The following is a 14,104-nucleotide window of genomic DNA, read 5'->3' on the forward strand; positions in this document are numbered from 1 at the left end:
CTGCCATTCCAAATCACCGCTCATGCCGGATGCCCCAGTGAGGAGAGGAGTTTTAGCTGAAAGTATTTATTTTTCATCTTTAAAACTGTCTGGGTTTAATGGACGTGGCTGCCGGGGGATACTGTTCATCTCCACAGGAGAAAATGCCTTTGGGTCTTCCCGAGTGAGCTCCTCAGAGCTCGGGTCTGGTCCGGTGTTGCTTGGCCGTGCCGGGGGGGACGTCGGCAGCGCAGCGGAAACTGAGGTTGTCGGAGGCCGAGTCCGGCGTGTTCCCCATTCTCACAGGGAAAAGAAGAGACACAACGTCAGAGATCCTTCCTAGTCAACGCTTACATCATGTAATGTGGCCTAGACTAGAAACATACTCCACTTCCCTTGAACAGCTTCAAGAAAAGCATTGAATTCCAAATATTTGATGGAAAATACACATCATTTGAGAAGCAATTAGTTATAGCAGCAAAATCTTTAGCACTACTTGTAGCCTGTTTTCCTAACTGCTTCTCAGAAAAAAAATGAGTAGGAACTGACAAAAGTCTTAAAAACCCCCTTCCAAATAAAACCAAGCCAGAAGAAATTACTGCAAATCAGTGCCCGGACGTCGCCCGGACCTACCTGGTAGTCACTCGAGCTTTATGATTTGCAGACCCATCTGCGGTGTCAATCCACGAGGCACCTCTCAGCACCTGCATTTTCTGAGCGCGCTGCCTCGACAGCCCTGGAGCCGTGTACTCGGACGCCGTCCACTCCCACGTGTTCCCCAGCAGGTCGTAGAGCCCTGAGACAAATATGCGAGAGCACATTTGTAAGGGCTGCAAAAGCATTTTGGTGTATGGGACGGGGCGCAACATTCGAAGCATTGCTCCAACAGCATGGTTTAATGGCAAGACTGGGAATTGGAAGCTATTTTTTGTGTTGCAAAATACCCCCGCCTCACAAATCTCACATTTAAATGTGTCTGGTTGCTTTCCACCTGCGTGAGGGCACGGCATCCGCTGCCCTCCAAACAGCGTGCTTGGGACTTTCAGGTAAATCCCACCGAAGTGCAAAATAACTGACTTGTAATTAAGAGCAGGGGATAGTTTGGTGCGTTGAAGTGCACCAGGTGCATGTCAGCCACCTCCAAAAACAACCACCAGCGCTTTTGCTGGGCTTGGTGGTTCTATCAAGATGCTGACATGATCCCATGTCATATTAGAAACCTTGCTATAATTATGGGATTTCATAATTAGCATTGAATGGGTGTTAGGAAGCAAATGGCATCCTCAAAACCAGGGTGGGGGTGTCTGCTCCGTACCGTAGCTGTTCTGAGGAGGGAACGCTGCCACCGGCGAGACGCCGTGATAACCGTCATCAGCCGTGTCCACCCTCGGGAACTCGCCCTGCAGGAAGACGATCACTCCAAGACCCATCATGGAGACAACACCAAGTCCTGCTCTTCACAGGACTGTGTTACACTTAGATAATGCAAATAACTCTGTTGCAAATTAACTCCACGCAGCATTCCTGGCTGAGAGAGGAGATCACCTAACGTTCTCCCAAGACAACCTCCCTTGCGAACAAAGTTATGTATGAACTTTAGGTTATGAATGAATTTTTGGAAGCACTGAAATCCCAGTTTCCCAGGGAAGCTGAGTTTGCTCCCTCTATGGCTATTTGGGATAACCCACCAGCAGCCGAATTTTGGACCCCACGTTGTTTGCCAGCACCACGCCGCCTGCTCGGGCAGCCACACGCTCTGTGGTCCAGCTAAACTCCACCCTCGGCAGAGCTCAGCATAGATGGGATGATTTTTAGGATCTTACCTGCCACAGATTCGTACGGTTTGGCTGAAACTTGTTTCCCCAGGGATAGACCCTTCCTGCCAAGGAGGAAAAGACACCGTCACCCCTGTGTCCCTCCAGCCTCTGCGTTCGTCTATTTTTAACCAGGTTTTTATGACCATCCTTTTCTGCTCAGCTTGGGACACTGGGGGCGGTTTCTATGAACGGGGCTTGTTGGTCTAATCCCTACAGACGCTGCGAAGGAGGCGAGATGGGAATCAGTGTCAGCTCCTGTTCACAAACCATCGCTCCTGCCAGGGAGCCCCACAGTCCCCACAGTGATCCCCACACCAATGTGTGTGTGTTGGGGGTCACTCCATGCCCAAACCCCCGATACGTTTAGCTAGCAGAAATGATTTGTTTAAGAAGATGCATGAAGATCTTAGATAAGCCCCTTCTTCCTATATTATTATTATTATTACTATTACTACTACAACTACCAATTTGACTTCCAGGCCAAAAGCAGCAGTTCAGCCCCGCAGATTAACCTCAGAAAACATCCCTGGGTGGAGGTTTGGATCTGGTAGAACTAATTACTCGATGCCTGTTTGGCGGAAGGTCAGAGCCTGCGGTACGTACGCTCCAGCCCTCCCCTGGCAGCGAATTCCCACTCCTCCTCCGCCGGGAGCCTCTTCCCCTTCCAGGCACAGAACGTCCGCGCGTCGTTCCAGCTCACGTGCAGCACCGGGTAATCCAGCCTGTCCTTTATGCTGGAGCCAGGGCCCGAGGGCTGGGAGGAGGAATCACATTGAACAGATGTTTTGATGAATTTTTCAATTAAAAAGGGAATAACGGACAGAACAGAGCGAGGCAGGGAATGTGCAGCAAGCAGAGATGCTGTTTTTTCCCCCCATTTTCAGTGGATAAGGTTCAGCACACACCAACACATCCACGCTGCCAGCACAGAGAGGACTCACCACACCGGGTTTGGACTCACTTGTCGCCAAAAAGCCTTCTCGATGGGCAGCCACCATGGGGCGGACTGGGAAAAGAAATGACACCGCATTAAAGCTGAATGGCAACACCCTTTCCCCTCCAACACCATCCAACAGCAGCATGTGTAAATAAGAGCGGCTGTTAGTCTGGAAATGGTTAAATGCTGCAGTTTGAGCTGGGTTGTCACAGGCATTTTACTAGTGCTTTCCAACAGAGCAGAGGCATTTGCTTTTAAAAATGAAAAAATATCAAGAAGCCCATGCTGCTTGGTTTTCTATTTCAAGGTTTGATTAATAAAGTACTTTGAAATGTGCTTTGCTCTCTCCCAGCTCACCAGAGCATCTCGGGAGTCCTGTCCAACAGTGTTTGGAGAGGATGTAAACAGGGAAGCGCCATAAATCCACCCAGGCTCAACCCAGCTGTTTAGTTTCAAAAGCAAAACAACCCAAGACTAAATTAAAAACCACTGAGAATGGCCAAACTCTGCACAGAGAGGGAGCTGCTCCGCAGCAGAAAAGCAACACTGGCAAGGGTCTTTTTTACTTAAAGCAGAGAGGTCAGAAATACCAGCACTGAAACAACCCCATGGGGTTCAGATTTACCTCCAGCTTTTGGGTGACTTTTTTTTTCAGCTCTTCAGATACAAAATCCTCAAAGACGAAGCTCCAGCCAAACGCTTCTGCTTCGGTTTTGTATTTCTTGTCTCTAACAAACTCCCTGGCACAAACACAACACGCTCAGGTGTCTGGGTAAGAGTTCTGCAAGAGTCCCACCGCCAAATACAGTATTCACAGCAACAAAATCCCTTAAAAGCCATTAAAACCTATGGCTGCTGTTGGTTAAATGTCCCCAAAATGCACATAAATGTCACATACTGTGAATAATCTCACTCTACTCCTGTCCCGTTTGTTTCCCCATTACTGTGTGGTGCTGGGCAGCTACTGGTGTGTGGAAATGTTTTTAACCAAGAGCTCAGCCAGGCAAATAAATTCATTTTGCCCAGTGCATTTAGTGGTGCTTTGCACAGGGGCTTCCATGAAATACGGGAGGAGTGGTCCCCTGTTTACAAATTGGAATGGAACCTATAGGAGCCTAAAATCTGAAACAGTACAGTATGGCTGTATTAGTAAGAAAAAGGCGCACACAGAGATTCGCAAAGAAAATCAGAAAAAGGGAAAATAGGGAGAAGGAAAAAGGAAAAAATAAAATTAAAAAAGAAAAAATGGGAAAAAAAGAAGAAAAAAGAAAAAGGAAAAAAGAAAATAGAAAAAGGGAAAAAAGGGAGAAAGAAAAAGGGAAAAAGGAAAATCAAGGGAAAGGAGAAAAGAAAAAAGTAGGAAAAAGAATAAAAGGGAAAAAGGGAGAAAAAATACAATAAATGATAAAAAAAGCAGCATGTTTGCAAGCTGCTCTGGCAAGATGCTTCAGCTTGCACCTGGAGAAGGGATTTATTACTGACGGACACACATTTTGGCTCTAAGGAAGTGCTGGGAGCACCCAGGCATTGGCACCAGACCCAAGCAGCTCCCAAGCCCCAGCACCAGCCCCCACGTACCCCCGAGAGCCGAGTGGAACCAGACGCGCTCCCACCTGAATTCCCGGTTGGTGACGGGGTACTTGTCGATGGCGAACGGCTTCACCGTCACCTCCCGGCCGGGCTGCTCTTCATCCCTCTGCTCCAGCGAACCGGACCCCATCCAAAACCTGCCGCCGGGCAGCTGCACCATGCTGTCCTGCACCCCCAGCGCTGGAAGTGAAGACATTTGGCGTGAGGAATTTCATTTTTAAACACGACCGCGCAGGACAGCACGTGTTATTTGTCAGAAAGTCACTTTTATATGCTAGAGGTAGGGTGCAATCTAGTGACTCTGATCAGCATTTGTATAGGTCTGTATTTTTTTGATTACAAGCCATTTAAAAGTCACATTCTCAGTGTCTCTCTTGGGAAAGTGACGGCTCCACTGGGCTGAAACCAGCGAGGCAGCTCCTTTGCGATTAGAAGAAGGGAACCGATGCAGGGAGAAACTAAAGCGGTTTTTCCGGCTTCCCTGCCAGGAGATGCAGGAGCGGCAGAGGCGGCTCTGACCCTCACCCAGCGCCCAGCACCCGGCCAGGAGAACCAGCCCCGGCCCCATGGCCCCGGCAGCGGCGGCGGCGGAGGGACCGGACAGGGACCGGGGACGGACCGCCGGGCTCTGACCCAGAAGTGCTGCGGGGCTCCGGGAAGTGGTTCCGGGCCCTTCCCCGCCCAGACCCGCCTCCTCCGGGGCGCTACTTAAAGGAGCCTTCTTTATTCTATTTTTTTTTTAAGAAAAGGGATGATTCTGTAACACGGGAATTGCACGTAAAGGTTAAAAAGCGTCTTGCCTCTGCACATGGTGGAGTTCAGCCTGGAGAACAGGAGGCTGAGGGGAGGACCTGGTGACTCTGCAACTGCCTGGAAAGAGGTTGGAGCATGGAGGGTATTGGGCTCTGCTCCCAAGGAACAAGCAATGAAACAGAAAACTGCCTCAAGCTGCGCCAGGGGAGGTTGAGATTGGATCTTGGGAACAATTTCTTAATGGAAAGGGCTGTTGGGCATTGGAACAGGCTGCCCAGGGCAGTGGTGGAGTCACCATCCCTGGAGGGGTTTGAAAGATGTGTAAATGAGATTCTTAGGGACACGGTTTAGTGCCAGCGTTGGGTTAACACTTGGACTCAATGATCTAAACGTCTTCTACAACCAAAATGGTTATAAAGAGGCTACAGAGGCCACCAAAACCGCCACCAAAACCACCACCACCCTTGAAGTATGCAAAATTTCACAGCAAACAGGGCATATCACTACTTGTTCATAAATACTTCAAAGCAGCAGAAACACTTGAAAATCTGCCAGTGGGTTATGAGAACTGAGGCACAGCAAGTATCAAAATGGATAATGGGGTCCAGAAACCGCAAATCAAGGTGTGTTGCCCTGCATAGCTCACAGACACTGTGAGCAGAATGTTCAAGAGCCTGGCACAAGGAAGGTAAAGTTATAAATAACTGACAGAAGTGAAGCACAGAACATAACAGTTTATTGAGTAAAAAGGAAAGCAACTTCAGTGGTACACTTCAGTGAAACAAATAATAAATAACAATTTTAGAGCCAAATATTTGAATAGTTGCTAAAATTTTGAGTGGCCACATCTACCAAAGGGGGGCTGCTTGTTACAGCAGAGTAACTTCCCGTGCTGGGAGAACCCACCACGGCTGAGAAAAGTGCACCTGGGGGTGGATTTCTCGGACATTCCATGGGGCGCTACCAGCGCTGACCACCGTCGACAACAGCGGATCCAACTCAGCCTTTAAGGGAGGACATTCCAGCTCGCATAATTTCATCCACTAAGAGAATGTTGCTAGCGATCACCGTGCTAGAAATATTCAATAAATATTGTTAGAATATCCATTTTGACACCGTTCAAAGACAACCCAGCTTCATTTCTGCTTTTCAAGACAGTTTCCCCTACATGCAATCCCTCAATTCCATATTTCTCTCTCAATTTGAACCATCAAACACCTGCTGCTATTTAAAGTGAAAATACTGGAACATTTACCATGAATGAAGCAGTTGCTTTTTGACGTTATAATTATCCCAGATCCCAGCTGCTGCAGCTACCATTGGCTCACCTACAAAAGATGCAAAACAGCTTAAATCACCAGTACATGTAATTCCAAGCGAGACTTTCTGCTGCTTAACATCTGCTATTACTTGCTATGTACAAAACTGTTCCCATGTGCTTCATCTCACAGAGAACCTCAAGAGAACACACTGAAATATTAAGGCACGTGAACACCGACGGCAGCAGCGCCTGCCACTGCATTCTGCACAGAGTTAATGAAACGAGGTACAGCTTTCTGCATTCAGAGTAATTTTATTCTTGATGGAGTTGAGTCAGGACAGTTTTTTTACTAGAGCATCACACCACTATTTTAGAAAGTTCTTACCAGTGTTCAAATCGACTCCAGCGAGTTGTCCTGATTCTGCGTGCTCTGTCTGAACCTTCACTAATGTCTCCTGGGGATCGTAACCAGAGTTCTGAGCGAGAACCTTTGAGAGAATAGACATTATTTTGTGTTGTTAACTACGAGACCTCCAGCAGAAAAAGTGATGGATCACTACATGTTTTAAAGCCAGTTTATTCAGGAGTTCCTCATACCTTAGGAATGATTAGCAGAGCATCAGCAAAAGCTTGAACCCCAAGCTGGGCTCTCCCTTTTACATTTGGTTTATGCTTCACAAGAGCATTGGCTACTGCCACTTCTAGTGCGCCTGCTCCTGGGACCACACACCCTGTAAGGGAAAATGCAATATTCAGACTTCACAATAAGCATCCATCCCTATTTAAACAGATATTTTTAGTGTAGTTTGATCTCTTCCCTCATCGTTAAGAAGACAGCTTGCATCATCATGTAAGTACTTAAACAAATTATTAACTGCTTGTAAAATACAAGGTATAAGGACAGTAACTAAAAGCACTTCTCATTGAAATACACTCAGCTTGGTGTTTGACTGCATTGGATATCAAACAAGTCAACAGAAAATTCACTAAATTTGAGGTGAATTTCAACAAAAGATCATTAACATTGCTCAACCGAGAAGAGGCTTACCATCCTCAATAGCGTTTTTAACAGCACGCAGACCATCTCTTACTGCATCCTTGATCTGTGTGAGCGTATGCTTGTTCGGTCCCCTGATCAACAAGGTGACCGAGCGAGGGTTGTTGCATTTCTCAATAAAAGTGTATTTCTCTTCACCCTGTAAAACAGAGACACATATTCATGTCATGCATTTGCTTAATCCATGTATACACATACTGAAAAAAACTGAATAGATGCTTCCAGACTGAGTTCTGTACTAAGAGCACTTCAAGAAGCACCGAGAAGCAGAACCACCTTATTTCAGTTTTCTCAATTTTACAGATGTTAAGATGGAAATAACAACAGGAAAACACTATGACGAGAGCAAATATCCAGGTAAGGTTCACACACAAGCAGACACTTGAATGTGAAATACCATCAGCCTTTATTCATGCTTCAGTGTAGCTCTTAAAAAACACTTCAGAAAACTCACTGATTAGACATAGCAAGACAAAAGCAAAGCTGGCAGCACGTGAGATCGCAGAGGTGTGTTTAACCTGCCTGGAGCTGAAAGCTCAGTCGTACGTACCAGCGTATACTCGTAGACAAGCCCCGCGTGTCCCAGACAGTCGGGAGTGAGATCCTCCACAGAGTTCATGGCAGTACCACCACACGCAAGGGTCAGTCTGGAAGAGAACACGGACAGCTTAGCGCTTGCCTTGTATGAAATAAAATCTGAAGTCCATAACCTAACAGCAGTATTTCAGCACGCAGACCACCACACTTCCTCAGCCTGGAACAGTTCGGTTTTGTTTGTGAATGAGCTCTTCACAAAAGTAAGTTTGTAGAATTAAGACTCCTCTATGGGTGTCTACATTTGAAGCATATTGATAGCTCCAATTCCTACATCACACCATGTGCTGAACTGACATTTCTACAGTTTGTACAAACTACCCTGAGTTACACCCATTAAGAGGTGGACAGACTAAAGTAGACTTGTTAGTGCAAGTCTCTGAAGGTGGATTCAAGCCAGACTTGACTCACTGTTGAAGTTTGAAAAAGCAAATTATTCTACCCCTCCTCTCTCCAGGAACTGACCTTTCCATGTTCCTCCTTTTAGCTCTCCGCAAAGCAACTATTCCTTCTTTTGCAAGTGCATCCAAGGAAAATGGGTCAATTCCCTAGAATAGAAACAAAGAAAGTGACCATCAGGACAAAGAAAAAGCTAAACACACCCTTTCTCAGTCTGACACTAGCAAGTTCTCCCTCAGGAATCAAACAAGGTCTCAAGTAGGAACTGTTTGCCTATATCCCAAAGCACATCTGACTAGGTTTAGCTATTTCTGTTTGAAGAGCTCTACAAAATGAGTCAAACAGCACAGTGTCTGCCACAGAAGCCAGCATTTCAAATTTAATTTTTCTAGATGGTTTTACCCTTCATCTCACCTTCTGGTTGATCACAACAAATCCTTTATCTGAATCGCCACAGACTTTCCTTTTCAATTCTATGATTTTCTTCACTCTGTCTTCAATGAACTTTCTTTCTGCTTTCACTAGTTTCTCTCTCTCTTCAGCACTTTTGTAGAAAAATCCAGAGCTCACCTCTCTGAAAGAGAAAAATAAACAGAACAAAAAAGCAGTAAGACAACCACGCTCTGTGCTGTAGAAATAAGCGTAACAAAACAACCCTATCACCTACATTAAAAAATCCACAACAAAACAAACCAAAAACAAGAAATTCCCTCCAAAACCAGCATGTGACATACAGCTGTTTCTACTCTCTAGTTCAGAGCTTTTCCATTTTAAACTGAGCAAACTCTGAACTATATTTAGATGTTCACTCTAGAATGTAAAACTATGCCCAAGAAAGGGGCATAATAACCACTACAAAGCTCTGCCTTTTAAAGATCTTTTCTCAGCCACCAGGCTTCCCCTCTTTCAAAAAAGGACTGCAGGAGCATCACCTCTTCCATTCCTCCTTCTACACTACTTACCTCACTCAGAAAAGTCTGTGCAGTCCTTTTGCTTATTTAAGCACACCTTACTCATAGAACAGTCTTCTAAGACAGGAGCATTTTCTGCTTCTCATCTTCCTGCTGCGTTACTTACGTTTTCTCATATTCCAGAGACACATTGCAAGTAAGAACATAGGCATCCTCCACTCTTTTCTTCATGTCAGGATGACGAGCACCATGGTCCAAAACCAGCCCCCTAATCAGCCTGAAAGATTGAAAAGCAGTTTGTGCACCAACATACACATACAGAAGACACGGACTTCAACAAAGTGCAGACTGTTCAGAGAATTGACAGTGTAAATGGTCAAACACGATGTGCCTGTGTGTTTGTGTTGGGAGCCAACAACGATCATGTATCCCACTTCCAAGGGCATGCCCATTCTCATACAACAAGCATGCCAATCAGTGTGAAAAAGGGATTTATTCTGGCATAGTGTCTGACTGCATTAGCTACCAAGGAAAGCTAGTGCAGAATTCGTCCATGCCACTGAGGAGCCTAGGGAATATCCAGCTAGATGACTACAATCCAGTTTCCATTTATCAAGTGCTGTTTTGTGCTTGTAATGAACAGATACAACCCTAAAGCATAACTGAGCAGATATTATTACTAAGAAAAAACCTATAAATTCAACATTGTTATGTGATAGTCTAAGCCACTGTCACATTTTGCTATTTAAAAATCTCTTTTCGGGGAATCAAGTTCAGTGACTGAGGAACTTCTGCTGTCTAGATAGGCAGAAATACACATTGCAGCCTTTCTGTCACCTCCTTCCCAGTGACTTTTCCAGTGGCAGCTTTAAGATATTCAAGTTCTAAAAAGAAGACAAAAACCCCCATGCCACTCAGATGTCAGGACACCAGTAAAGTGAAGGTCAAAGATACTCATTACTTACGCTGTGTCAGTTTCTGATTTGTGCTTCATCTCCATGATTTCTACCATGTGGAGGTCAATAGGCTCATTTGGTTTTCTAACTGTCAGAACAGAATCTACTACAGCCTGAAACAGAGAAGGGAAACATAAAAATCCCCCAAAGGGCCATCAGTTTTCTAAAGCACAAGTTCTCATCTGTCCTTCCATCCTGCACTCAAATGATAAGCACAGCAGTTTAAAACCTGGACCTCTTCACACAAAACGAGGCAGAAAAGCCACATACACCTACCTCAGTCAGGATGTCAGCAAGCTCAGAATGAACTTTGGTACGGAGGGATGTTCTGGCAACATCTATAAGGGTCTCCCTGTCCATTTCCTTGGTGACTTTGACCTGCTCCAAAACTTCAAGTGCTTTTTCCTTTGCAATCTCAAATCCTTCTGCTACTATTCTAGGGTGCAAACCCTAATGCAAGAAAAAAAAGGGAAATCATTAAACAATAGAACATGCTACTTCATCACAAGTGGAACCTGTGAAAACATAGGGAACATGTAGACTACAAAGACAAGAAAATGTACAAATGTACTGTCCTTCTGAATACATGTAAAAGGAACACAAATCCTTCTAATGCAGAGGAAAAGCACAGATTGTTTTAGCACAGAATTAAAACCAAGGGAACTACAAAGCACACTTGGGTGTTCACTGTGCAATACGAACGCCTATTCTCTAACTTATACCATCCAAAATACCCAATTTCAGGCAGGATCTCTTGCTAACTTACAAGTAAAAGAAGCCTTTTCACTCCTCACACAAAAGTTAAAGCAGATATTCAGCCAAAACCTTATTAAAAGCTAGAATACCCGCAATAAGTGGTTTTGATTTTGAACAACGTTAAGTCCCCCTCTCCAGCTTTTCCCCACGTTACAATTTCTGTAATGCACTCATTTTAAGCAGAAATATTAATTTTCCTGTTTGACTTTTGAGTACTCAGCATTGAACACAAAACAAGTTGAATGGTCTCAGATGAAACTTTTCATTTGTCTACCTACCAAAGAAATACTGCACACATACCTCAGAAATATAGAGATCTGCCTGCTTTAGGAGTTCTCCAATAATCAAGACATTTGAAGTGGTACCATCTCCAGTGATGTCGTCTTGCGCTGTTGCTACTTTTGCTATCAAGGAGGCTGTGGGGTGTTGTATTTGCTACACAAAAACAAGAAGCTGAGCAGTAAGTCCTGCTGCACTGGTACAGGAAGCAAGCAATCTGAAATCAGCTACACAAAATATTTAAGGACTAGCTGATGTTTTAAGGATTCACATCAATTAATCAGGTTTCAAAAAATAACACCAATTAACAACAATAACCACTTTGACAATAAGTTGAATTAATCAATCCATGTAACACTATCTCCCCCCTCAGATTGTGCATCTATACACAAAAATGTTGAGTATTAAGAGCCAAACCAGCCCTCAACTCACCATGAGCTTGACAGAGCCCATTCTCCTTTAGGCAAAGGATGCACCATCACAACCAGACTGTTGCTGTCACCAAAACCAGCACGTTCAGAGCTAATTTAGGAATCTCTCCGTGATCAGCTCTATACAAACCCTAGCTGGTTTGCTACTCCTTTGCCAGTTTATTTTACTCATTCTTATGAAACTAAAGAACATTCGATTAGTTTGTTTCTTGCCAGTTCCTCTGCTAAGTTATACATGTGGTGTTCCAGCCCATCATGCCTGTCTGGCCAAACATCACAACCACCACATACAACTTTATTTTACTTACAGAAGTCAGTTTTTAATTAAGGAACACACACATCATGTAGCAATTCCAATGGCTGTGTGAGGAGTATTTTAACATAGGTTGAATCCTACAAACCTACAGAACAGTATCTACATTTGAAGAGACTGGTGCTTGGTAACTGAACCAGAGCAAGGTAAAATAAAATGGGACCATTTTTACTGTTGTTGAGCTTTTTATTGTTATTTTCTTCAAAGCACTACCTCTAGTGTGAGAGAACTTACCTATTTTTTTTCCTGTCTGCCACATCACTGCATATACTAACTTAAATACTTCATGCTGAGTTACAATAGCCAACTAGTGGAGTGTAACACTCCACAAGGGGCAACACCAGCCCTCCTGGAACCATCACCCTATGAGGGCAAAACTGTGATACATCCCCAGGCAGAAAAGCATTATGAGCTGCATCCATCACCCCGATTTAAACACTTTCCAAGCCACGCGCCCACAAAAATCTGCTGTCCTCTGCCTGCTCAAGCACAGCAGAATTGCGCCTTCCGTAAGCAAAGCAAAAGGCAACAGAAGCGCCCATACTATTATTTCAACAGTTCACATTTTAACATCTACCAAGCTGCACTCATTTACCTTTCTCCCAAGGGGCATGTGCCCCTCAAGGCACAGGGGCACACACACAGAAATGCGGGTGGGGGGGCAGCGGGGACACGGTCCCCTGAGCCGCAGGCACCCAAGACGCTCCTGCCTCCCTGATCCCCCCCACGGTTCCTCCCCACCCCGCGGTGGGTGCCAGCGGCCGCTCACCATTTCCTGCAGCAGCACGTTGCCATCTTTGGTCAGCTTGATGTCTCCGGCCCCCGACACCAGCCTGCGGGCGACACAATTCGGGTGAGTGCGCGGGGCCACGGGGCGGGCGAGCGGCCCCATCGGCCCCGACACACGTGCGCTTCCTCTCCATTCATTCAGCCCCACCCGGCCCGCCGGCCTCCGCCTTTGTTCCCCGCCGCACGGCACCGGCAGGAACGGCCTCCCCGGGCGCCCCCCGCCTTTCTCCTCACGCTTTCCCCTTAGGTCGCGAAGGCCGCCCGCGCGCACCCCCCGCCCCAAAAAGCCCCGCCGGGAGATGCGGGGGGTTCCCTCACATCTTCATGGTGCCCTTAGGGCCCAGGTTGGTCCGCAGCACATCCTGGAGCCCGCGGGCCGCGCTGATGTTCACGGCCAGCGCGGCCTGGGCACGGGCCACCTCCGCTTTGGGGTTGAGCGCCTTCACCGCCATGGCCGCCGCTCCGCTCCGCGCTGGGCCAGGCCGAGCCGAGGGGCGGGGACACCGCGGGCCGCACCTCCCGGCCCCGCCCCTTTCTAGAACACTCCGAGGTGCGTGCGCGCCCATTGGTCCGTGGCCACCTCTGCCGCGTTACTATTGGCTGCAACGCCTGTCACTCCGTCGGCCCGCTCCCGCCCGCCGCGGGGGTGCCGTTGGGGCGCGGTAGATGCCGGGGAGCGCGGCCCGCAGCTCGGGCCGGCCGGGCGGTGCGGTGTGAACGGGGCCTTTGGACGGGCAGAGTCGCCCGGTCATTAGTCCCACCCGCTCATGTGACACACACCCCCCCGAGCAGGTTCGCAGAACCGTGAGAATAAATAATTAAACCCGGCGATTTATCACTAGATCGGTAGAATTAATAGTTAAGCAGGCAGGATTAATAATCAAAATGGTTCCTGGTAAAAATTCAGAGTTGAGGTTAATCAAGTCTTGCCTTGCTATGGAAGCTGCCGGCGGGGCTCACAGCCGGAGGGACCAGCTCTCCCAGGGCCATGCTGAGGTTTCACATGGAAGAAATGATGTTAAAATCAAGGCAACATGGACAGGGAAGAGTTTGGCCTACATGGCCTGCCAGGGCGCAGTCCTTGAGGCTGGTCAGTGCTTGTGTTATACCAGTTTGGGGCTCCCGAATTGAGGAATTTTGACCATGTCCCTTAAGAGCAGCTTGAGAGCTCCTTGCACACACTGTAGGCACAGACCGCACCTGGTTTGGCTCCTGTATTGCCCCATCCGGGCTTGTATTGTACTCCCAAACACCCATCCGCTACCTCTGAGCAATGGGCAAT

At 46.8% G+C, this 14,104-nt stretch overlaps 2 protein-coding genes across 3 annotated transcripts; both read right to left on the minus strand.

The window, feature by feature from the left end:
- Positions 1–61: 61 nt before the first annotated feature.
- On the minus strand, positions 62–6,072 carry SUMF2 (sulfatase modifying factor 2). Of its 2 annotated transcripts, none has more exons than XM_080357225.1 (9): positions 6,003–6,072; positions 4,347–4,503; positions 3,359–3,473; positions 2,758–2,802; positions 2,400–2,550; positions 1,803–1,858; positions 1,295–1,379; positions 613–775; positions 62–278 (listed from the first exon to the last, which is right to left on the minus strand). In XM_080357225.1, the coding sequence occupies exons 1-9, from the start codon at positions 6,028–6,030 to the stop codon at positions 173–175; spliced, it is 906 nt and encodes a 301-aa protein (XP_080213351.1). In that variant the 5' UTR covers positions 6,031–6,072; the 3' UTR covers positions 62–172. The 2 variants fall into 2 exon arrangements, with proteins under 2 accessions (XP_080213351.1, XP_080213350.1); XM_080357224.1 differs by lacking the exon at positions 6,003–6,072 and adding an exon at positions 4,849–5,075.
- Positions 5,791–13,281, minus strand: CCT6A (chaperonin containing TCP1 subunit 6A). The gene is made up of 14 exons (XM_080357223.1): positions 13,141–13,281; positions 12,803–12,866; positions 11,311–11,445; positions 10,531–10,704; positions 10,264–10,367; positions 9,465–9,575; positions 8,802–8,961; positions 8,454–8,536; positions 7,945–8,041; positions 7,386–7,533; positions 6,935–7,068; positions 6,723–6,825; positions 6,332–6,404; positions 5,791–6,148 (listed from the first exon to the last, which is right to left on the minus strand). Exons 1-14 carry the CDS (start codon positions 13,272–13,274, stop codon positions 6,076–6,078), a joined length of 1,593 nt encoding a protein of 530 aa, XP_080213349.1. The 5' UTR covers positions 13,275–13,281; the 3' UTR covers positions 5,791–6,075.
- Positions 13,282–14,104: the final 823 nt, after the last annotated feature.

This window comes from Nesoenas mayeri, assembly GCF_963082525.1.
Source record: "Nesoenas mayeri genome assembly, chromosome: 20".
Lineage (NCBI taxonomy): Eukaryota > Metazoa > Chordata > Aves > Columbiformes > Columbidae > Nesoenas > Nesoenas mayeri.

Coding starts and splice junctions, on each gene's coding strand:
- SUMF2 (XM_080357224.1), bottom strand. CDS start 4,891: ATGGGGCCGGGGCTGGTTCTCCTGGCCGGGTGCTGGGCGCTGG. Junction 2,551..2,757: donor AGAAGGCTTTTTGGCGACAA/GTGAGTCCAAAC, acceptor TCCTCCTCCCAG/CCCTCGGGCCCTGGCTCCAG. Junction 1,380..1,802: donor ACCGTACGAATCTGTGGCAG/GTAAGATCCTAA, acceptor GTCTTCCTGCAG/GGCGAGTTCCCGAGGGTGGA.
- CCT6A (XM_080357223.1), bottom strand. CDS start 13,274: ATGGCGGTGAAGGCGCTCAACCCCAAAGCGGAGGTGGCCCGTGCCCAG. Junction 9,576..10,263: donor AAATCAGAAACTGACACAGC/GTAAGTAATGAG, acceptor TCAATCTTTCAG/GCTGATTAGGGGGCTGGTTT. Junction 6,826..6,934: donor CTCTGCTAATCATTCCTAAG/GTATGAGGAACT, acceptor ATTCTCTCAAAG/GTTCTCGCTCAGAACTCTGG.